This window comes from Phytophthora sojae, assembly GCF_000149755.1.
Source record: "Phytophthora sojae unplaced genomic scaffold PHYSOscaffold_3, whole genome shotgun sequence".
In the NCBI taxonomy this organism is placed as follows: Eukaryota; Oomycota; class Peronosporomycetes; order Peronosporales; family Peronosporaceae; genus Phytophthora; species Phytophthora sojae.
The window spans coordinates 1,136,953-1,159,253 of NW_009258117.1; the positions used below are offsets into that span (position 1 = coordinate 1,136,953).

The 22,301-nt window shown below is 48.1% G+C and overlaps 14 protein-coding genes across 14 annotated transcripts; 8 read left to right on the forward strand and 6 right to left on the reverse strand.

The window, feature by feature from the left end:
• Positions 1–543: 543 nt before the first annotated feature.
• PHYSODRAFT_380913 (hypothetical protein) lies at positions 544–1,188 on the reverse strand (the record flags this gene model as incomplete). Its single annotated transcript, XM_009523937.1, has 1 exon — positions 544–1,188. A coding segment is annotated over one exon (645 nt), but the record flags the coding sequence as incomplete, so codon positions are not given.
• Positions 1,189–2,190: 1,002 nt separating this feature from the next.
• On the reverse strand, positions 2,191–3,135 carry PHYSODRAFT_298042 (hypothetical protein; the record flags this gene model as incomplete). The annotated part of the gene is made up of 1 exon (XM_009523938.1): positions 2,191–3,135. The coding sequence occupies one exon, from the start codon at positions 3,133–3,135 to the stop codon at positions 2,191–2,193; it is 945 nt and encodes a 314-aa protein (XP_009522233.1).
• A 702-nt stretch (positions 3,136–3,837) lies between these two features.
• PHYSODRAFT_350419 (hypothetical protein) lies at positions 3,838–5,349 on the forward strand (the record flags this gene model as incomplete). Its single annotated transcript, XM_009523939.1, has 2 exons — positions 3,838–4,854; positions 5,137–5,349. The coding sequence occupies 2 exons, from the start codon at positions 3,838–3,840 to the stop codon at positions 5,347–5,349; spliced, it is 1,230 nt and encodes a 409-aa protein (XP_009522234.1).
• A 1,032-nt stretch (positions 5,350–6,381) lies between these two features.
• On the forward strand, positions 6,382–7,617 carry PHYSODRAFT_491688 (hypothetical protein; the record flags this gene model as incomplete). Its single annotated transcript, XM_009523940.1, has 1 exon — positions 6,382–7,617. The coding sequence occupies one exon, from the start codon at positions 6,382–6,384 to the stop codon at positions 7,615–7,617; it is 1,236 nt and encodes a 411-aa protein (XP_009522235.1).
• Positions 7,618–8,342: 725 nt separating this feature from the next.
• Positions 8,343–8,759, forward strand: PHYSODRAFT_298045 (hypothetical protein; the record flags this gene model as incomplete). Its single annotated transcript, XM_009523941.1, has 1 exon — positions 8,343–8,759. The coding sequence occupies one exon, from the start codon at positions 8,343–8,345 to the stop codon at positions 8,757–8,759; it is 417 nt and encodes a 138-aa protein (XP_009522236.1).
• Positions 8,760–9,589: 830 nt separating this feature from the next.
• On the forward strand, positions 9,590–10,267 carry PHYSODRAFT_298046 (hypothetical protein; the record flags this gene model as incomplete). Its single annotated transcript, XM_009523942.1, has 1 exon — positions 9,590–10,267. One exon carries the CDS (start codon positions 9,590–9,592, stop codon positions 10,265–10,267), a length of 678 nt encoding a protein of 225 aa, XP_009522237.1.
• Positions 10,268–10,664: 397 nt separating this feature from the next.
• On the reverse strand, positions 10,665–11,795 carry PHYSODRAFT_543283 (hypothetical protein; the record flags this gene model as incomplete). The annotated part of the gene is made up of 2 exons (XM_009523943.1): positions 10,665–11,607; positions 11,679–11,795. 2 exons carry the CDS (start codon positions 11,793–11,795, stop codon positions 10,690–10,692), a joined length of 1,035 nt encoding a protein of 344 aa, XP_009522238.1. The 3' UTR covers positions 10,665–10,689.
• A 538-nt stretch (positions 11,796–12,333) lies between these two features.
• On the forward strand, positions 12,334–12,636 carry PHYSODRAFT_489200 (hypothetical protein; the record flags this gene model as incomplete). Its single annotated transcript, XM_009523944.1, has 1 exon — positions 12,334–12,636. The coding sequence occupies one exon, from the start codon at positions 12,334–12,336 to the stop codon at positions 12,634–12,636; it is 303 nt and encodes a 100-aa protein (XP_009522239.1).
• A 42-nt stretch (positions 12,637–12,678) lies between these two features.
• Positions 12,679–13,080, reverse strand: PHYSODRAFT_459003 (hypothetical protein; the record flags this gene model as incomplete). Its single annotated transcript, XM_009523945.1, has 1 exon — positions 12,679–13,080. A coding segment is annotated over one exon (402 nt), but the record flags the coding sequence as incomplete, so codon positions are not given.
• A 135-nt stretch (positions 13,081–13,215) lies between these two features.
• Positions 13,216–13,488, forward strand: PHYSODRAFT_494268 (hypothetical protein; the record flags this gene model as incomplete). Its single annotated transcript, XM_009523946.1, has 1 exon — positions 13,216–13,488. A coding segment is annotated over one exon (273 nt), but the record flags the coding sequence as incomplete, so codon positions are not given.
• Positions 13,489–14,420: 932 nt separating this feature from the next.
• Positions 14,421–14,804, forward strand: PHYSODRAFT_494634 (hypothetical protein; the record flags this gene model as incomplete). Its single annotated transcript, XM_009523947.1, has 1 exon — positions 14,421–14,804. A coding segment is annotated over one exon (384 nt), but the record flags the coding sequence as incomplete, so codon positions are not given.
• Positions 14,805–14,822: 18 nt separating this feature from the next.
• On the reverse strand, positions 14,823–15,698 carry PHYSODRAFT_492440 (hypothetical protein; the record flags this gene model as incomplete). The annotated part of the gene is made up of 2 exons (XM_009523948.1): positions 14,823–15,339; positions 15,397–15,698. 2 exons carry the CDS (start codon positions 15,696–15,698, stop codon positions 14,823–14,825), a joined length of 819 nt encoding a protein of 272 aa, XP_009522243.1.
• A 44-nt stretch (positions 15,699–15,742) lies between these two features.
• Positions 15,743–16,426, reverse strand: PHYSODRAFT_490167 (hypothetical protein; the record flags this gene model as incomplete). Its single annotated transcript, XM_009523949.1, has 2 exons — positions 15,743–16,096; positions 16,142–16,426. 2 exons carry the CDS (start codon positions 16,424–16,426, stop codon positions 15,743–15,745), a joined length of 639 nt encoding a protein of 212 aa, XP_009522244.1.
• A 60-nt stretch (positions 16,427–16,486) lies between these two features.
• On the forward strand, positions 16,487–16,744 carry PHYSODRAFT_460506 (hypothetical protein; the record flags this gene model as incomplete). Its single annotated transcript, XM_009523950.1, has 1 exon — positions 16,487–16,744. A coding segment is annotated over one exon (258 nt), but the record flags the coding sequence as incomplete, so codon positions are not given.
• Between the last annotated feature and the right edge of the window lie 5,557 nt (positions 16,745–22,301).

Sequence of the window (22,301 nt, forward strand, 5' to 3'; positions counted from 1 at the left end):
TTTCAGGCGCAATTCCTGCAACTAGAGTCACCGTCTTCGAGTGTGTAAACGTTCGTTTACTCTTCACCCGGGGTTGGATTGCTGTCGTGGTCTTCCTTTTAGCTCGAGCTTGTGACAATTTTCCATGTGAAATCACGCGACACCGCTGATAGAAGGAGCTGTAAAGAATATGTTTCTCGAGTTTGTCCAGTAGTTCCCTACTTTCCGTGGACAAGTGATGATGCACACACGACCGGATGCGAATATCTCGGTGGATTTGGTTGTAGAATTTCTGTGGGCATTTGCAGAGTGTCCGGACAGAGTCGAGCACGTCGGCTATCGGGATATCGGCACCAAAAACCTCACGAAGATTGGACGCAATTTCTTGTGTTCGCTTGTGCAGAGAAAAAAGCGACATGGCTGAATGGATTAAATCTACGGCCATGACCACCGCCATCGTTGGGGGAGAAATCGTTTGCATGCACGTCACCAAGTACAAAGTGTCGAAAAAGTTGACAGTAAACACAACTTGTTCAGGAATCGCATCCTCCTTCTCCATGTGCACAGCATCAGCAGCACGGGTAATTCGTTGTTCGCCTTGGTGAACAGCACTTGGTAGAGCGGGTAGCCAGCACACATGGCTCCATTCATCACTGTAATTTTGTAGAATTGCAGCCATTTCTCACGCATGCACCCCCGAGCTTCAGTGTCCAGCACGAGACGCAAGATTACCGCTAGCACAAGCCCTGCCATCACCGACAGTGACAAGATGAAGAATGGCTCTGGGAGCACCGATACTGCAGTCAGAAACATTCCCATAGCGACGTAAGCGACACCAGAACCGATGCAGAACGCAATCTTCTGCTTCAAAGAGAGGGGAGGGGCGTCCAACAAAGGACCCATTTGTGTCGACACGGCGTACGAAGCAGCGATACCAATAAAGCTCACACGGACCCAGAAGCCATAGTTTGCTTGCCAACCTTCTCTCGGATCTTGAAGCGGAACGGATTCTTGGCAAATCGCCACAACAAACACAGCAGACGGAAGGCTAAGTATCACGAGGAGGATACGAGTCAAACACGTCGTTTGACTGTACTCCTCCAGTGCTAGCATGCGCTCGATGGAATACTTTCCGCCATAGTGTGAGAGCTGCGTTGCATGCCATGCATCCAATGCTTTGGTCAGCCACGCTGTGAAATTAAGGCGAAGACTTGAATCTGTCACTGCGTCACAAGGCACCTCTTTCGTTAGGATTGCCATGATTCGCGATGCCTTAGCACTTGAGCACTCGACGGTCGGACGAATAGTACTAAGCCTCGTCAATCACAGGTTGCGCTTCATTTCTATTATTACATTGTTGCTAATTACTGTAGGCCAGGAATAGTTGTACCTATTGAAATTTAAAGAAAATTTGGACAAGCAACAACATAAAAACTTTGTTAATAAACGGCAAAAAGTAAACACCAACACAATGTTAAACGCTCGCGCTTCAACCAACTGGTTGTGTGGTGGCGTTGAGGTTAGCGCCAAAGTTGCGGAGTATACATCCTCGTCATTGAAAATATGGATTTAAAACTGTCGTACAAGCAAGCGAGAAGACTCTTAAAGAATTACTTCAAGTAGGCTTAAGCAATTGGTTATTCAGTTGCTCTGCTTTTTTCTCGAGAAATTGAAAACTTAGAGTTTCTCGTTTTGGGTGATCTATTCAAACCTGAAAGAAAAATCAACACCTGTGGTATTCGAAGGCGTTAGTCTATTGTGCCCGGTGCATTACGAAAAAAAATATAAAATAAAAAAAAGAACATATAGGGCATTCGTACCGAAATGTTCCACGCGGTACGTCAATGTCAATATAGTCCAGAGAACTATGTAGTGTAGAAACCACTAAGGGCGCCTGCTGCTTGAGTACAAACGCCAGCTGATAGAACGCGTGAATCCCACAATTCCGTTTGGTGACTAGTGCAAGGACGACAAAAGAGCACATCTCCGTTGTCGCGTAGACGAATAATTTCGTCGTTATAGCGGTCACATTGTCAACGTTTACTTGATCCATCTCCGAGTGATACCGTGCGCTTGGTAAGTGAACCATTGCAGCTACGAACACGCCGTAAAAAGCGGGAATAATGACCTCGACATATTCTGTCAGAACAAGGCACTCGGACGTAAAGAAAACTTGTGACGCTTCCTCCAAAGTATTGAATAGTGTTTCATCTACGAGTGGCTGTTTGTTCTTTGCGGCCAGGCGATTGCCGGCTTCGGTTCGAGAACCTGACCCAAGGGATTGATGAGAGCACTCCGCAATGTGCCAATCATTCGTATTGGGCCCAATGTTGAGCAGCTCGACATATCGCTGAATCGACGAGAAGCAGCTTTAACGACCGCTTTTCGCTCGAGCGTTTCGAGTAGAGCGGCTCCTTCGGGAGTTAATTTATGGGGTTTACACGAAAGGACTTGATTGGCAGTCTGGAAGGATTCTAGCGCAGATAGGGAAAGGCAAAGGTTTCGTATTTTCTCAAGGAGATCCCCCCGGTGTCCAGAAATTTGGCCACTGTTGGTTTGAGCAAGACCGGCGAGGACGCGTTGCATTTTGGCGTGAATCTCTTGCACCTCGAGCCCCGTTTGTAGCAGATCAACCCCCATTATCGCTACCAGTGATATCGTCGACAGACTGTTCAAAAAGGTAGCAACGTAAAACGCGTTGTAGAAATCGACAGTGAATACCACTTGGGACGGTACGATTTCTTCCTTGTAGGTCGCAGATGCCGCAAAGACGAACTTCATCAGGAGTTTCAGCACCGGAAGTAGCAGAATCACAGGAAGTTCGTAGGGGGTGTTCTTTGTACGACCAAAGAGCACTTCATATACTGGATAAATGGCGTACATGAAGCCCTGAAGCATCGAAATCCGAGATGATCGACGCCATTGCTCTTTTCGTGAGAGAATCGTTCGAAACGCTCGAGGTCCAATGGTCACCCGCAGAGAAACCGCAAACACCAGTGGCACTACCACACTCACGGTATTGCTGTAAAACGGGACTGGAAAGCCCCAAAGCTCCGACACAACCATCCCAACAATGACGTAACCAAGTCCAATGCCAATAGAAAAAACTATCTTGTGACGTGGCGATAGCGCTGGTACTTCAAGCCATATCGCCATCATAACTGCTGCAGCGTTGCCGGCTACAATCCCCGTGACCTCCACGCGAATCCAAAAACCGTAATTCGCTTCCCACCCTGCCCCAGTCGGATACACTCTTGTACCAGAACAACAGCGACACGCAGCAGTGGTAGCCCTACGCTTGCACAGAATACGCGAAAGACTGACGTGCTCCGTGAATACTCTTCGAAAGCTACGTAGAATTCGCTCGAGGGAGTACTTGCCGCCGTATTGAGTCAGCTGGACGGCCAACCACGCCTTCGTATGCTTCTTCTACCACAGCTCAAGTCGAGCCCCGAGTCGCTCTCTTATCGCCGCCATCAGAAGCTTGGTTAGGAGTTGAATTCAATCTTCTCACGTAAGACTATAGAGCTCAGAATAGACGTGGGTTGGAAGAGCAGCGGTATTAATACTTAAACAGAAACTAAATACATGTCCACGCCTGCAGTCGCTGCCTCCCCCCATTCTACTACTTGACGCACTCTTCTCTCCACGCCGTCCACACGAACAGGATCAAGCCGGACGTTCTACATTATAGAGCTGGCCCGACATACAAGGTGGTGGGAGTCTACATGTAGCCATGTTTGTCTAGATCCAACTCCGTGTCCCACAGCACCGTAGCCTTCCATTACATCTTCCATGGCCACCATGAATGACAACCTCCACCCTCCTCGTCACTCTTGAACTCTCTCCGCCTCGACCATGGCGCCGCAGTTCACGACGCAAATCGGCGGGTCCATGACCTTCTCCGCCAGTCTGAGTGCGTCCATGATCGCGACCTCCAACGTGGCTGGCAGTCGGAACTACCGTCCTCTAGTGCCCGACATTCCAGCCGCCTCCACCCCGCACGGACCCCCCGCCCCCCTCATTCTCTCAGTGGCAGAAGCCGACGCCCTCGAGGACCTCGCCGACTTCGTCATGAAGGAGACTTTGAGCGAGTATCTGCACTTCCGAGACATCCGAAAGCGTCGACTCCACGATGAGCAGTGGAAGGAGGTGCGGCGGCAGGACAACCTCGTGGCTTTCAAGGAGCGCGAGTCGTGGCGTCAAGATCATCAGTCGCTGCGTACACCCGACAATTACATGGAACCGGTCATCTGCAAGACGTCGGTGCCCACTTTGCTGGTCCTCGGGGCCCTTCAGGGGACGCTGGACGACGAAATGTACGGCATGCACATCGACGGCGACAACGCGGCGAGATTGCGGTCGTCGTATATCCACGACCAAGTGAATGATTTTCGAGTACTCTCGAAGATCCGAGGGGCGACGAAGGAGGACCCATTTCGGTTCTGCGGGGTCACGTGGGCGGATTTGGGGAACTCGGGGTATGGGCCTTTCGCCAAGAAGCGCGACTATTGTGTCGTGACGTCCATGGGTGCGACGGAGACGGCTCGAGGGGAACGGGTTGGATACTACGTCGTGCACTCGGTGGACGTGAGCTCGAATGGTCCCATGGGCAGGACCACGCAGCTCGGACTTGGAACCGGAGGAAATTCCAGTGCGACCACCAAATACACGCGCGCGAAAGGGTCCATGTGCTGGCTCAAGTGTGAACTGCCGAATGGAGGCGTGGAGCTCTATATGCAAGGCTTCTTCGCCCCCATGGGCAGCGTTCCTGAGTTTGCAGTGGTGAATGCAGCTCTTCATGCGGCGTTGGGACTCGCCCAGACGAGTGATACGTCGTACTCGAAAAAGATCCGTTGGATGCTGCACGACTCGGTGCGATCGACACGAAGGTACGTGGGGGATTTTGTAGTGGGAGTTTGTACTAGAGAGAGCTAACGCGTGTGTGCTGCTTTGCGTGTTAGGCCGATATCGGGAAGTGACGAGTGTGTGGGGCGATGCAAGTCCCATTTCGGTGTAGCCAAGAAGCGGAAGCTTGGTTGTTGCATCGTCTGCAGAGCGGTAAGTTTATGGTGGTCATGTCGAATTTTTGGCAACGTGTGTGTTATGTTATCGACGTCTTATGTGCATGTTCGTTGTGGGTTTGTGCTTTTGCAGTTGGTCTGCCTCTCGTGCCGGACGAAACGAAAGGTGACGGTGGACGTGGCGGCCGACAACGTGGTCCAGCAGACGCGCTGCAGCATTTGCTTCGTGTGCATGGGCTTCGCCAAGCAGACGAACGCCGCGGTGTTTGCCGCCAGGGAGATGGCCCAGGCACGCGCGCGCAGCAACCGAGCGCTCAGCGCGGAGACGGCCGAGTATATTCTATGAACACGGGGGATAAGACGCTCTTATCGCTGTGTCGATGAGCGACAATGTTTAGTACGGATACTTTTCGAGTAAAAATGTATTTTCGTTGAAAGACTCTTATCAAAGGGTTTTGTGTGAAGTAAGGCGTAGAGGAGGCTGTGGACGAGTGGGGTGCAAGCTTTGTGGTATACTGTCATGTTGGCAGCACAGGCTGCAACGCATTGCGTGGCGGGAGCGTAATCGTCAAGAGTGAGAGAAGAATCTCTCATTTTGCAAGTTACGAAGTAATGTGCTGCTTTGCCCCTGCGTGTGGACTTACACCTGGCTGGGTGATCCAAACTTCAACTTCGTACATGTAGGAGTAGCTTGGGGAATTCCTCCACCACGAACGAACGCTGCAGGGCTGCACTTACGATGGTGGGCAAAGAGTGTTGCCTCTTTATCCACGAAAGCTGCGGCTTTGGAGGCGTCGAAGCGGTTGCCGTCCCACTTCGCCCGCGATCATTCAGGATTTCCACCGCTCCGCAGATCCAGGTGGCCGAGGATACAACCTGCACTCGCTTGTCAAAATCGCGTCAAGCGTACAGTAGTGGCGGTCTGATTTCAATCCAGTTTCGTGTCAAGTGTGGGCTCCGCGTTGATAAACCTTCTATAATATATCTCTCTACTAACGCGATTTAACATATATCTACTTTGTTCATGTTTTGTACTTTGATAAACTTGTATAATCCTGTAACCCGTTATTTCCAACAAGTCCATTTCAGCAGGGTTTGCCAGCGTTCGTGCTCTATGATCACGATCCCGTGTCTAAGACGAACGCGAAATCACCGCGTCTTTCCTTCGGCCGCCGCCTTATCCTGCGGTTAAAGGTTGGCTAGCGGTGCCAGTCAAGCTCTGGAGACAGGCCGGAGAGGAGTTCGGAGTCGAACGAACTTCACTTAGACGCGTGGCACAGCATCGCCTCGGCCATCGGTCCAACGAGCCCCCAACCTGCCAGCTCACTTCGCCTTTTGCTGACTTCGAACCACTCTACAGTCGGGACCTCGAGACATCATGAGCAGTAGCACGACTTCCTCGGAACGGGCTACGCGTTCTACCTGTTCCCAGGAGCGACTCTACCTCTCGCAGGAAGAAGCGCGTCGCCTCGAAGACCTCGCGGACCAGGTGGTGCTGGACACCATCGAGTTCTACGACAGGTTCCGGTTCGTCGAGCAGCGCGTGGTGAACCCCGAGGCCTGGAAGAGCGTGGGCCACCGCGACAACCTCGTCGTCTATCGCGAGCGTTCGGGCCCACGTCCGACATATCCGTCCATCCGGTCGCTGGACGGGAGTCTGCAGCTGGTCCCGTGCAAGGCGGCGCCGTCCGTGAAGATCGTCGGGATGCTGCAGGGGACGCTGGACGACGAGATGTATGGGTCCTTCGCGGACAGTGACGACTCGGTCAAGATGCGCTCGACGTTCGTGGGGGACGCTATGGAGAACTTCCATCTGTTGGCGACGATCGCGGAACCCAGTGAGGAGGACCCTTTTCGCTTCTGTGGAGTGGCACGTTGTACATTGGGGAAGAGCGTCCCACTCGCCAAGACGAGAGATGGGTTAGTCATTATCTCTATGGGGATGACAACCACGCAGCATGGAGAGCGCATGGGTTACTACGTCATCCACTCAGTGGATCTGTCCGAGCCTGCGACCAACCGCCACTACATCCGAGCGAAATGCTCGCTCTGCTGGCTCAAGACGGAGCTGCCCAATGGTAAAGTGGAGCTGTATATGAAGGGGTTCGCAGCGCCGATGGGGAGTATCCCCGAGTTCGCGGCTTTCCCGGTGCTGGTGAACTGTGTGCTCGGAGTCGGGATGACTAGCGACGCCGCGTACTCGAAGAAACTGGCCTGGATGATCCGAGACGCCAACAAGTCCGCCAGTCGGCACGCCGCTCCGTCACTGGACGAGTGTGTTGGACGGTGTAAGAACGCGTTCGGTGGACCGAAGAACAGCGCGAACTTCAGGCGGTGCATCGTGTGTCGCAAGGCAGTGTGCAGCACGTGTCAAGTTGTGCGGAAGATCCCCGTGGACGTTGTGGATGGTCGCGTTAACGTGAACAAATGCAGTCTGTGTATCTTGTGCATGCACCGAGCGAAGACGTTAAACCCCATGGCGTTTGCAAGACGCGATCAGCGCTGGAAGAGGTGGAAGAGTCTGGACGCAGGCAGAAGCTCTATTACCAGCAGCAGCGAGAGGGAATACGCACTCACTGCGGCTGCTGAGAGAACGTTCTACGAGACGCGCTAGGTGTGGACATGTGTGTCACTAGATTTCGTCCAGCAGTATGAGAACAGTGCAACCAAATAAAACCAAGTTTAGTTTGTCCTATTATAGCTTTATTCTGTCTGTGAGCTGACCGGCGCGGTCTTGCTTGTACTTCGTGGATCGATTCAGTTTGTCCCAACTTTCCAATGACAGTAAGAGCGCGAGTTCATGGCACTCTTCACCGCTGGTGGGTGGAGCTCACGAAGGCGTGGTTTGCAGTCCAGCTCACCCAATACGGCGGCAAGTACTCAATCGAGCGAATGCTAGCTTTCGAAGAGTATACTCGGAATGCGTCAGTCTTCCGAGCTGCCTTGGGCTACCACTTCTGCTCGGCGCCGTGGTTCTGTTGCAAGAGTGTGTCCCGCTGCAAATTCCAGCAGCAGGGTGGGGGGTAAACTAGGGTGTCATGGGGATGGTAATTGGCAACGCTAGGGCAGTTATCGTCACAATATGGCTAGAAGTACCAGCTCTATCGTCACAACAGAAATTGTTTTTTTTTTCTACTAGCGTCGGCGTCGGCTACATCGTCGTGAGGATGGTTCTGTCGGAAATGTGGGTGTTTCCGATCCCGTTTTATTTTAACACCGTTAGTATGGTACTACCGTGGATGTTTGCTGCATCTCTGCGGGTGGTCATCCATCGGCCCTCAAGCGTTCCGAACAATCCTGTCACGAAAAGAGCAATGGCGTCGACTCGGTCGGATCGCGATGATTCTGGGGTTCCTGTACGGCATCTATCCAGTATACGAAGTGCTCTTTGGCCGTGCAAAGAACACTTCCTACGAGCTTCCTGTGATTCTGCTACTTCCAGCTCTGAAGCTCCTGATGAAGTTCGCATTTGCGATTTGTGCAGCCAACAAAGAAGACATCGTGCCATCTCAAGTGATATTTACTGTCGAGTTTTACAACACGTTTTATTACATGGCTACCTTTTTGCACAGCCTGTCGACAACATCACTGGTAACGATAATGGGGATTGATCTGCTACAAACGGCAATCGAGTTGCGAGATGTCCATGCCAAAATGCAACGCGTGCTACGTTGTCTTACATGGACCAAACTGCTGGACCCCGCGCCAATCTCCTCGCGCAAATTCGAAACCTTTGCATTTCCCTATCAGCGCTAGAACGCTTCAAGACTGCCAATCAAGTTCGTTCGTGTCAACCGCACAAATTAACTCCCGAAGGAGCCGCATTACTCCAAACGCTCGAGAGAAAAGCGATCGGTGAAGCGAGGTAGTAATCCGTCACAATACTCGACATTGGGCCTAGCAGCACGAACGATGGGCACATTGCGAAGTGCTGCCATCAATCCCTTGGGTCAGGATATAGTACCGGAGCCTGCCGTTGCCTGGCCGCAAAAAACAAACAGCCGCTCGTCAGATCCAACTCTGTTCAAGACTTTGGACGAAGCGTTACAAGTGCTCTTTACGTCGTAGTGCCTTGTTCTGACGGAATATGTCGAGATCATCATACCAGCCTTTTACGGCGTTTTCGTAGCTGCAATGGTTCACTTACCGAGCGCGCGGTATCACTCGGAAATGGATGAGGTAAACATTGACAATGTGACCGCTATAGCGACGAAATTATTCCTCAACGCGGCGTTGGAGATGTGTTCTTTTGTCGTCCTCGCAGTAGTCACCAAACGGAATAGTGGGATTTACGCACTGTATCAACCGGCGTTTGTTATCGAGCAAGAGGCGCCCGTACTGACATTGACATACCGCGTTGAACATTTCGGTACGAATGACTAATATATATGCCTACCGTACTTTATCGATAAACTAATGATTGTCTTCACAAACCCCAGGTGTTGATTTTTCCTTCCAGTTCGAATGGATCAACTAAAGCAAGAAAATCCAAACACTTGATTTGTCAAAGATTATTTGTGTCTCGCTGGGCTTTGGGAAAAAGAGACCCCCTCGCCAAGACGAGAGATGGGTTAGTCATTATCTCTATGGGGATGACAACCACGCAGCATGGAGAGCGCATGGGTTACTACGTCATCCACTCAGTGGATCTGTCCGAGCCTGCGACCAACCGCCACTACATCCGAGCGAAATGCTCGCTCTGCTGGCTCAAGACGGAGCTGCCCAATGGTAAAGTGGAGCTGTATATGAAGGGGTTCGCAGCGCCGATGGGGAGTATCCCCGAGTTCGCGGCTTTCCCGGTGCTGGTGAACTGTGTGCTCGGAGTCGGGATGACTAGCGACGCCGCGTACTCGAAGAAACTGGCCTGGATGATCCGAGACGCCAACAAGTCCGCCAGTCGGCACGCCGCTCCGTCACTGGACGAGTGTGTTGGACGGTGTAAGAACGCGTTCGGTGGACCGAAGAACAGCGCGAACTTCAGGCGGTGCATCGTGTGTCGCAAGGCAGTGTGCAGCACGTGTCAAGTTGTGCGGAAGATCCCCGTGGACGTTGTGGATGGTCGCGTTAACGTGAACAAATGCAGTCTGTGTATCTTGTGCATGCACCGAGCGAAGACGTTAAACCCCATGGCGTTTGCAAGACGCGATCAGCGCTGGAAGAGGTGGAAGAGTCTGGACGCAGGCAGAAGCTCTATTACCAGCAGCAGCGAGAGAGAAAACGCACTCACTGCGGCTACGGAGAGAGCATCCTACGCGATGCGCTAGGTGTTTACTTAAATGTGGGTTTCTTCCGAGTGAGGTCCAGTCCAACCAAATAAACATGATTATATATTCTCATTTTATAGCAGCGGAGTCACCAATACATGTAGTGTGGCATTCACCTACTTCGAAGAACTACAATGTTGTAGTTTTTGATACCTCATTGCCTGATTCCTCATATCTTGAAAAACGAAGAGAACTCCGTCACTCTAGTTTTAAAAGCCTAAACTTAGACCATGTCTGTTACGGGATCTGCCAACGTGGGGCACAGCTCATCTTGACCAATATATTATTTCCAAGGATCATCTCAGTGGGGCTAAGCAATAGTGTATTGCCTCGTTGCCTGGGAGTGGCGTGGAGGCGCCCCACATTGAATCTCTCCACGTCGATCACTGGCAGCGTTCACGACCACTGCAACTTCGCGTTCATCAACTTGAACGACCCAGTAGTACCTTACGGCATCTCTTCATGTCGATTACCGGCACATCAACTTGGACAATCCAGCCGTGCCTTCCGAGGTTAGAACGGGATGCACCAGCATTCAGCAGCTTGGTTGCACCGCCGATCCGCACAGAGTGAGTTGAGAATCGAGAAGCATCGAGACCGGCCTTGGTAGCTGCTGCCTTGATTATCTTAGCGACTTGGCCGGATGACACACCGCCGGAATCGCCCATCTTGAGGGCTGGTTCATCAGGCCTTGTTCCTAGTCGTTTTGCCGCCGTCTTGATCCAGCGTGCAGCTCGCACGGGGCACAGCAAAGAGTCCCCCGAGGCGTGTTGAAATCGAAACTCTTCTCTTCCAAACTGATTATTCTTCGCTCCCCGCAGTAGGATACCCACGATCGAAGCCTTCCGCGGCTTAATGGCCTGCCCTTCATTATCGCAAAACTGAATGTCGCTGAGTCGAAGTACGAAGGGGTGAAACTTCTTGCCGATGTAGAGGTACTCTGACCGACGCAGCAAAAAGAAGTACGCGAGCAGTAAACCACCCCACAGGAGCTGATGCTTAGGTCGGTTGATATCCAACAGAGTGTAGATTTGCCGAAGTAAGCTCGGCGACAGCGGTTGCTGCTTGACAACCGGATTCGTGAAACGACGAATGCCGCGCAGGAGTAAGGCATGCTGAGCAGTAACTCCAGGGTCATATCCATGTTCGAAACGATGCCGCCAACGCACGGCGCACAGCTTCGCACATATAGTGCCGTTCGAGTTGCCTTGTTCCCGGCGGTTCATCCCGAATTCCCAAAGGTACACGGCGAATCCACCAAGTTGGGCGGTGGACGCAGACGTTGCATCGCGAGGGAGCCACGGAGAGTAGTTCATAAATTCACACCATGACAGCCTCTGCTTCCAAGCGCGGGAGTAGGCAACACGCGACGACTCGGCTAAAGCTCCCGCGCGGAGCAGCGCTCCCAGACCTGCGAGAGTTTCCGCAAGCTCGGCGGGACATGAACCTGCGTCCAACCAGAGCACATATTAGTAAATTGCCGAAACTTGGTCGTCGAGTCCCAAACACGGCTGCCGGCGTCCGCCATCACGTTCTCCACACCAGGAATGTGAGCAGCAGAAACGTAGAAGTGGTGGCGAGCTTCATGTAGAGCGAGAACCCGAAGCAGAAGCTGGGCGAACGGGTTTCGGGATGCCCTCTTGTTGTTCCAGGCCACAGCCGAGGCATTGTCGATCCACAGCAGGACATGCACGTCGTGGTCGTCGGTAGCCTGCGCCCAAAGACGTCCCCAAATGAGTGCAGCGTAAACTGCGCTCATCAGCTCGCGCGTGTTGATGCCAAAGGCGCTGGGGCGTCCTGCCTTGAGATCCCGAATAGATGAAAGCTCGTCTTCATCAAAGCGGACATGGTTTTAGAGATCTTAGATTTTGCTGTCGCTTTGTGAAGAAGCAGATCTTATCAGGACTCTTGATCGATGAAAATGATGATGAAGAAAAACTAGCATCATTTCTATCCTTTAGACAAAAAATAGGACCCATTTTAAAGAAGGGCTGAAGATGTTAAGTTTGTCATTCTATTCGATAGATGTATTCAACAACTTAGTTTCCACCCAAAAAAGAGATAACATGTCGTTCGAACTCACATTTGGAAAGTACAAGAACAAACCAATTGAGGAAGTATATGCTTCTGACCCTGGCTATTGTCGTTGGATGCACAACCAACCCAGTCTTAACATTAGTGCGGATATCAAGATATTCCTACACAGCAAGTTCCTAAATAATGATAATTCATATATGATGACTTGGGGCAAGTACAAGGGTAAGAGTCTGAAACAGATCAGTCGTATGGATCCGAACTACATCGACTGGCTTCGTAAAAGTGAATTCGTGATTGAGAAATGCCCAAAGCTACTCAAGGAACTTAACTAAAGAAAAAAAAATTTTGTTTCAATAAGTCGTATTTCGAACTTAAGCTGTGGTATAATCGATAATTTCACCCGTTAGGCGATCGAAGCTAAGCTCCTGTTCGCTAATAACGAGGACCAGCGTATTCACACCTTGGCATCCTGCGTTCGTACCCTGGATCTGAATCGCTTGGGGTACATCGCGCTCAGTCAGGCGACTGACGTCGGCAATAAGCATGCGGTTTGTGAGCGACCACGTCTGATAGTCAAGTAGTCCATTTACGAGCTCAGGGGTTAGATCTCCATTAATCGCTGAAATCTTAGCAATTTCGTTGGTAAAATGGTGGAAATCATAGTCATGACTGATATCGAACACCTGAGTCGAGCCAATACGAACGTTAAAGTTGCGAATCGACGACCCGGGCTGTAGAGTGTATGGAGCGCTATCGAAGGGGCTCTGGAACTGCTGAACAGTAGCAGAAGCAAAGTTGTTTGTCTGTTCCGCAAATGGAAGAAGAACTACGTACTTAGCATTCTTAACACTTGCCGATAGCTGTAGATCGAAAGAAGCATTTAGTTGAGATGAGGACTTACCAATGCCGGCGCGCTGGTAAAACCACTGAGCGTAGCAATCGTTGTTGTGTACCTTCTTGACAGGTTTGCTGATGATAGCTTGAGGGTTCTCAAGATGCACGAAAGGAACATACAAACGCGCCGTAGTGAAAGGCATTTACGTACCATCGATGGTAGGTTCAAGAGTATTAACAACAGCTCCCCAAGCAACACTAAATCCAGCAGATGCGGCAAGCACACCACTCATCGGATTACCGGTAGCAGAAGCGGCAATCATGACCGGACAACTATTACCAGACGATAGAGTAGTAGAGGTTAGCGACATACCCTTTGAAGCATCTACCGCGACTACAGACGTTCCCTGATTCACGCGGAAACGCAGGCGAATTTGAGGGTTAGCCATCAAGTCAAGCTCACGGAAGATAGGATGCAGATCGGTGAGTTTAATTTTAAGCATGTAGTTCCACGTCCCCATGATTGCGTTAGCAGCAGTACCACCAGCTACGAAAGCTCCACGCGAGGTCTGGTTAGAAATGGTAGTCGATGCAGCAGCACCACCTACCGACGGCCACGAGCTGGAGAAGTCAGCGCCAGCCGTAGGAGGATTCGATAGAAGGCGCTTAACGAAACCATCACTAGGAATAGTTGCACCACCAGGAGGAGCCAAGACAGCAAAGGAAGACGAGAATGCCATGGTGTTTGAATATCCATCACCACTGGTAGATGCGGATCCAGAACTGTATGATACCGGCTGAGCAGCGTCAGGGTACAAGAACGATTCAGCTCCGCGCTTTTCAACGTACTGAGGGCTGTAGCCAGTCTGAGCACGAACGTTATTCCAAAAGAGCTTGTAGTCAGCCATAGAGACGATAGTCTTTCCATTGAGTTCCAGACTCAGACTATCAATAACGTTCCAATTTCCGCATTTTAGAGTAGCACATAGACGATTCGCAGCGGCAGTTTGAGCAGTGCCACCATTCTTCATTGAGGCCTTGTAGGGAAGCATAATGTAGGCATCACGGAGGCTTGCGAAGCCCTCGGAACCGTTAAGCTGAGCTGTAGCATCGATAGTGATGACACCATTCTGGTACGAGCCCTAATTTAGGTCAATAACGTGCGGTACACGCTTGCTCGAAGATACCTTGATCTCCGGGTCGCTCTTAAGCGAGCTCTGGTACAAGTACTGATCGGATAGTTGAGTTTCGCTCATCGTTGAATCTATATGGATCCAAATATAGTTTGATAAAATTAAATATTATGTCGCACCTCATCAAGCCAATCACCTCAGATCATGATCTCATCGAACTCGCTGAGAAAATGAAGGTTCAACTCGATAATATATTCGCATCAAATGAGATAAAGTCCCATCTCCCCAAGAAAGGGTCATTTCTAATTCTAACCGATGCGGTCGATGCTGGAGAGAAGTTCCTACTATCAAAGGCTACCAAGCCAGAACATGAGGATCTAATCAGATCTGTGCGAAAGGAGGTTCGTCGTCGTTATGGTGTAGGAGTAGCAAAGAAACGCCCAGCAAAGGGCTCGCCGGAGATGAAGGAACGAATGGCAAAGCTGCGTGCTATGGGTAAGAAGGGTAAGTCTGGCGGTTCATTTACGCTGTAAAAAAATACTCTGGATGGCTTATTTTTTTGGTCGAATCAGAAGCATGATGGATACTGATGTATCTCTAAAAATCACTTTTTTATCGTTTTGGTTATATATACTGAGAGTAATACTGGCTCGAGCGCCATTATGACAATTCATCCATGCATACTGGGAGGGTTTGTATGAAATGACCTTTCCAATAGCGGCATCGCCTCTATCAAAAGCGCTGACAATATCACCAGAAACTACGTATTCATTTTTAATCAGATCGCAACGAACGATGTAGGAACTGGTTGGGTGAATTTGAGGAATGATGTTCGATAGCTGAGCACTTGCAACAGTAGCTGATGTAGAGGGATAGGTGCCCACTGTGAGTCCAACTACTTTTTCAAATTCTGCATTATCGATGATCAATCGAGGAACTCGAGTGGTAGTCGGCAATCCAGTACCGCCAGCTGAGTATAAACCGGAGGTAGGTCTGGTCCATGTACCTCCAGTAGTTGGTAGAGTTGTAGGGGTAGGAGAGAAATCAAGCTGGCAAGCGTAATAGACACTGTTAGCACTCATCTTGATATAGAACACATTATTCCCAGACGGATCGATGAGATACGCTCCAGCGTTGACAAGAGAAGTCTGAATGCTTCGATTGATATCGTCATACGAATAGATACCATCGGGGAGGGATACACTGATTGTGGATACAGTTCCAGCGGTAGGTACTTCGATTTTGAACGTCGTGTTCTGAAACTGCATTGAATCAATGTTATACTCACTGTTATACATCGAAATAGACTGAATTGCGCAAACTACATCACGGAAGCCAGCCGCGGATCCGGGAAAGGAGTATTTCCAGGTTGAATTGGTACCATCTTGTACCAGATTGGTACTATCGAGTTTGATAAAGCTGGACATATCGATTATATGTTTGTAGGCATATTTTGTTTGATAAATTGGAATTAGTCCTCGATACGAATCGGTCTATCGAAGTTATACCTGATCTGTCCCTTGACTGAGTCAATGAAGAGCATTTGCCCCTTCCGCTCAGTTGCCTTGTTGTAGTAATAGACGATCGAACGATCATCTACACCCTTGATATTGAAGTCTTTAACGACCATCTGCAAATCTCGCTTTGAATTAGCCTTTAGTATCGCTACGTACTCTGAATTCAAGCGAATCATCTTGTCCGTTGCAAAGTAGCTGTGGCTCAAGAAGATGGTTGATAGCTTAACATGTCTCCCTCTTGTGAAGTAATGACTGAACAAATTCTTCTGAAGTAGCTTGTCATTGCTGTAGTCATCGATGATGACGAGCTCAGGCTTATTGGAATTAATTGGCGTATGCCGTACCCGATCAACACTCGGAGGCGAGTCAGGGTCGGCGAATGTGATAAACCCATCAAGCTTATCACGAAGATACTCATACAACTCCTGGTGAGGATTACGAGCAATGATCGTTAGATGAGCAAATACGTGAGGAGAATGCTTGAGGATGAACATACATAAGTTGTTCTTCCCTGAGAACGATGGACCCAGAACCACCATTCTAAACAGCGCTTTGATGTCAAGTGTTGGAATATCACCCATAGAGGCGCTTTTGAATTTTTTAGGGATTGAAGCTCCGAAATCTGGAATACCGCTCATGATTATCGTCTAAACTATATAGGATCAAACAAAGATGAGTTCAGGTTTTTCTTATCCTAACCCGATATCACATCCTCAATTTATAACCCTGCATTTTATCTTCAATTGGATGCCAGCGGTTTTCTCACGTATGACTATGCTCAGACTCTTTATCTGAACAAGTATGACTATCGCTTGTCATACATCACTGGTGTCTCTCAAGGCGTAGCATCACCTGGTGTAGCGCTTGTCCCTGGAAGTGGTGGGGACATCAGCGGTCTTGGAGCACTTAGCTGTAGTAGTCTGACTGTTAATGGTGCTTCCGTATCAGGTGCCCCATCGTACGTAGTTGGTATTACTCCAGGTCAGGCAGCGATTAACAAAGCCCTGGTGCTTGATGGATCCGTAAATATTGGTACGATTAGTAGCTTGGTGGCAACATCTATTACAGGCACGCTTCAAACAGCGGCTCAGCCAAACATTACTAGTCTAGGTACACTCTCATCGCTTACAGCGACGAGCATTACTGGGACGCTACAAACAGCTTCTCAGCCCAATATTACTAGTCTAGGAACACTTAGCAATCTAACCCTTAGCGCTGGTGGAACCGGACTTTACATTCCGAATCTGAAATTTTGGGATGGGGTCAGTGCTTGGACGAACTTCAACCATTCTTACTTTCTCAATGTTATCGAAGGAGGCGCTTCAGCCAGTAGCGTTGTGGTTCTCAATAGTACGAAAGATTACTCAGGCATTCGCGATCTTAGCATCACAAGAAGCTTTACCGCTTCGATATCTATATCAACTCCAACGCTGACATGCGATACTATTTCGAAAACTGGTACTCAAACTATGAATGCAACGACTCTGAATATCAATCCTACTACGCTTCAGATTAAGGGGACTACTCTCAATGCTACTGGTACGGAGCTGAACAAGCTTTCCGGTTGCACAGCAACTACGGCTGAGTTGAACTATCTGGATCTTACCTCCGGAGCAGGAACAGCAGAAGCATCAAAGGCTCTTGTACTAGACTCTAATAGTACCATTTCATCAGGTATCTCATCTCTAACGTCAACCAATCTGATATCCACTACTTCTACCCAATGTCAGATTGCGGCCGGAACATCATTCACTTCAACTACACGCGCTTCAGACTTCAATCTAATCATTCGCAACCAGAGCAATACTGTAAGTGCCCAAGTCGGGTTATCCTTTACGATTGAAGGAACATCAGATATGACTACTTATACCCCCTCTGTTAATCTATATTGTACTAGAACAGCTACTTCAGCTCAATATAGCAAGGCTGATTTTGCAATTAGTACTCGTAGCTCTTCTAACGCCTTATCCCCAATGACCGAACGCATGCGTATCACTCAAGCCGGATATATTCGCTTCGGATCAGCTACTAGTACTGCAAAGTAAGATATTACTTCTAGCGCGAATTTACTAAGCGGGTCTTGGCAACGCGCAATGCGTATTCTAAATGATCAGGCTACTCCTATCGAATTCGAGGTGCAAATATACAACGATGTCGCGGGAGGAGCTAACGGGGTAGCTCTTGGTACAACTACCACCGACCCTCTTCGATTTATGGTGAATAATACAACTAGAATGTATCTTAACAGTTCAGCACGTCTCGGGGTTGATTTAGGACCTAGTTGGTCTCCAGAAGCCACTATCCATTCTGGAGGCGAGGTCTGGGCTAACACATACATGAATATAAAAGGGAATGGCGATGGCTTTGCGAGATATCGGTTCAATTGAAGCCAGACTGACTATCCTGCGATAGGAACTGACGCAAAAATCGGGGCTATCCGTATTGGAAAGTGCGACGCTAATTATAATTGGACAGCATACGTACCAGTTCGTGGCGGTTCGTATACAAACGCTTCGGACGTGAGACTGAAGGCGGACATTGTAGACTGTCCCTATGGTTTGGCAAGCCTTATGAGAATGAGACCTAGAAAATTCAGGATGGTTCAAGAGCACACTACACACGTTGAATTCATCGCCCAGGAGATGTATGAGGTCATACCAGAAGCTGTAGAGAGAGGAGCCAACGACGATATGAACCAAGATGGATTTCCAGTGAATCCGTGGGGCGTTGATCTCGCTAGTTTGACCTCGGTAGTGTGTAAAGCAATCCAAGAACAACAAGACCAAATCAATTATCTCAAAGCTGAACTCGATGAGTTGAGAGCGATTATCTCTGAGTAATATATATATATATATACAACAATGGGGTGCGGACCAAGCAAAGGTTTGCAAACAAATCTCACGAATGATGAACCGAATCAGATTGTTGGATCTACACTACTACAGGCTGACAAAATCGTTGTTCTTGGCGACTCTGTGTTCCTCCCTACAAAGAGTCCTGACGGTGAGTCAGCCATCCTCGAGGTCAGCATCAGCGACAAAAAAATCAGTGTTTATCGAGGATATCGGAATAAACTGGTGAGGAATGGCATTGCTTCGATAGTAAAACAAAAAGTACGACTTTGCGGCAAAAAAGGCCCATGAATCAACAGCAAAGCATATACGATGGACTCAATCTACAAACTAAACGTTTTAACAGTATTTGGCTTCTTTTTTTTGGGTTGGTAAGCCCAGACGCGACCACCTTCAGTCTGAGTTGAGGCATCTACCTTCCTGATGGACTTGTCGAGATCAGTAGCCCAAACAGCTGCCTGAGTCTTCTGGGGGCGATCATGGATGATTAGGTTCTTCATGGTAGCTTTCAGCTCAGCAACGTTGAGATCGGCGTTATCGCCGTAGCTACCACCAGAACTGGAAATAATGCGCGGATTGAAGAAGAACATTGTCTATATTACCAAAAATATTATAAGAGACGAGTGATAATTTGCTTAAACTCTTTATCATCGATCAATCGATTGCTGTACATATCAACCGTGAGAGATTTAAGTTGCTTGATGATACTCGGATTGTCATTGCCTAATTCCATCTCCCCTTTCAGCTTGTCATACTCAGCTCGGAGTGTCTCTAACGGATCCGTGAGCTTATCATGGAAATTGTATTGGAGATGAGTAATAGCTAGGATTTCCTTAAATAAATTCTTATCATCGATGCTCAGCTTATCGTAAGCGGCTTGATCGATATGCTGCTTATAGACGAGCGTTTTAATCATAGATTGAAGGCTATCGCTAATTTGACATTTAGGGCCACATTTACGTCGATTTGGCTGCACAATCACGAGGGTCTTAGCATCGAGGTCAGGAATACGGATATATTTACTACCGAGCTGCTTGTAGATATATGCGGATGGGGTTGCTAATCCTTGGATCTCATTGAGGTTATATGTACGCCCGCGTCGAACGACACCTTCCAAAGGTGCTACACCAGCTCCCTTCAAACCACGCTCCTTTAGCTTTCTCTTAAGGCCGCTACCTTGCGGCATATGGTTGAAATGGGCACGGGCATTAGCGCGCTCTACCTTCGCTCTCACAGATGCTGATAAAGGATTATCGTTATAACTCATTTGATTAACTTCTTCGAGTTCCCGGAGCTTATCGTTATAAGCACGAACCTTAATCGAGTAGGCTGCCTTGGTAGCTTTAACAGCGGATCGCGATGCTCGTACCGCCTGCTTATCAGCTTCTGAGTTAGTTTTATTGAAATCACTAAGATTCTTCTCCAACTGACTATAAGCTTCACCATAGCTTTGAAATGCTGCTTCTGCTTCGTCATGGAGCTTTTGAAGCTCGTCATAGCCCGAATCGTCGTAGCCTAAAGGTGTTTTGACATCAGAAACGTTGGTAAAGGTCGCTTCTCGAAGTAATTTTAGGTTATCATCGAGGATTTTTTCCAAATTACGATCTTCTGACTCTTCAACATATTTCACATAATCCTCAAGGTCAGTTAGTAGAGATTCAAATGTATCCATCCATCGAATAGTTTTCATTAAATGAGACATCGCGTCTCCCTTAACTTGCTTGTGCTGTCCATTTCTAAAATTTAATGGTTTTGTAAGAGATGGTACCCCTAGATAGTAGCTTGGATGAACTTTCTTGCCTTTCTTAGACTCTACAATTGGGCGCAATCTTACGACTATCTTTACTTGATTTTTCGCAAGCTTCTGATAATACTCGGTGAGAATGGTCTTAGCTTCGATTTCCGGAATAGGAAGATTTTTATCCATGTATTCCTCTCTACCGGTCTTTACACCAGGTCGTTCATTGATGTTATTTTCAGCTAATTCATATGGTTTTACTTTTTTCTCATTAGCCATTCCAGTATTGGACACTAAACTTAGTCCTTTCTCCTTGGTAATGGACAAGAACCGTTCGAGCGTAGCAATCCAATCAACATCCTTTTGAACAGCTGGGTGATGCTTGTTTGAATCTACACCAAACACGTCAATTCTAAATTTGTCGTCGATCCATAGATATCCACCACGATACTCTTTACCGTTCTTTAGAACAGGGGTTATTTGTCTTTCTAGTTTGTTAACTAAAATTAAGTTTTTATTCTGAATGATAAACCATGTCAGTTTGTACTTAGCTTCATCATCGTCCAACTTCGTAGAAGTTGATTTATCCAAAAACTTCAAATCAAGCCTGGGGTCTTTTATGGGGATATCAAGGTCCTCAATGTCATCTTTCCTATTTCTATCAGATCGTAGTGGTTTGTCTTCACTGCGCATTGAGCCAACTTCATCGATTGAATTGCTCTCACCGTTATTGAAAATATCTCGGATTTTTGATTCAGTAGCAACCCAATCAAACGAGTCATATTTTTGATATTTTCGACCAGTTTTAACCGAGCGAATAGAACCATTTTCGCGAATGACTCGCTTTTCGTCATCACTACCATCTCTCTTTACAGGGTTGATCCCAATTGACGCCCAGTTAGGATTGGATTTAAAGAATGCTTTAATCCAATTCCTTGATGTGACCTGATCTTCTCTATCCATAATTGCTGTATTCGTCGAGGTCTCGATATCTTCCATCCTCACGCTATTGTCAATTCCTACATTAGCGATTGTAGGCTTAACACTGATCCCAGCATCACTCATGCTAGGCTTAGCAGTAGCTGTTGTATCACTCGTATCTGGCTTTACGCTAATTCCAGTATCAACCATCACATGTTTAACATTCACTTCCAATTGGTCAGTATTGGTTCCTGTTGTTGATAACTCAGGGTTTATTTGAGAGTTTTCATATATCAAAGTTTTTTTTAAGGTCTCAGCTGACTCGGATGAATCTGTCTGAGTTGTTGCTGTTGTTTTCTTTGGGAGGGTAGTAATCCCGTTGGAAATATCAGAAGCCCGCGAGGCTCCTTCAAACATCAGGCGCTTAGCTTTTGCTTGACGGACTCGGCGCTCAGCTCGTTCGAGCAGCTCCTGTCGCTTTTGCTCTCTCTGAGCGAGGGATCAGAAAATTGGAAACATTCCGATACTATATGTTGAGAATCATAAAAAAATGAGTCTCTTAATTACGTTTCTACCAGTAGCTTGGCATAACTGAATCATATCGGAATGGTTGATATGTATGGCAAATCCGATTTCGCTCATTGAGGAGATTGAGATATTGATCCCTGATACAATGGAAAGGGACACCAAATATTGCTTCCAATTCGTGTATATTTTCGATTGACTACCGTTTTACGGAAATTAGCTGCTGCATCGAGATTAAGCAACTCGTTCTTGATTCGGCTCACTTCTTGAATGATCCAGAGCTTGCGTCGAAGCTTTAGATGCTCACGTTCCTTTTCGGTACAATTTGGGCACATTATTTCGAGATCAGTGTCTATACATAAAGTCAGATAATTCAAATTATCACAAAAATATAAACAATAATATATGGGTCAAAAGCTTACGGAGGATATCTCCATTTAATTATTATAAAGCTATTTATGGCTCATTTTTTGCGCC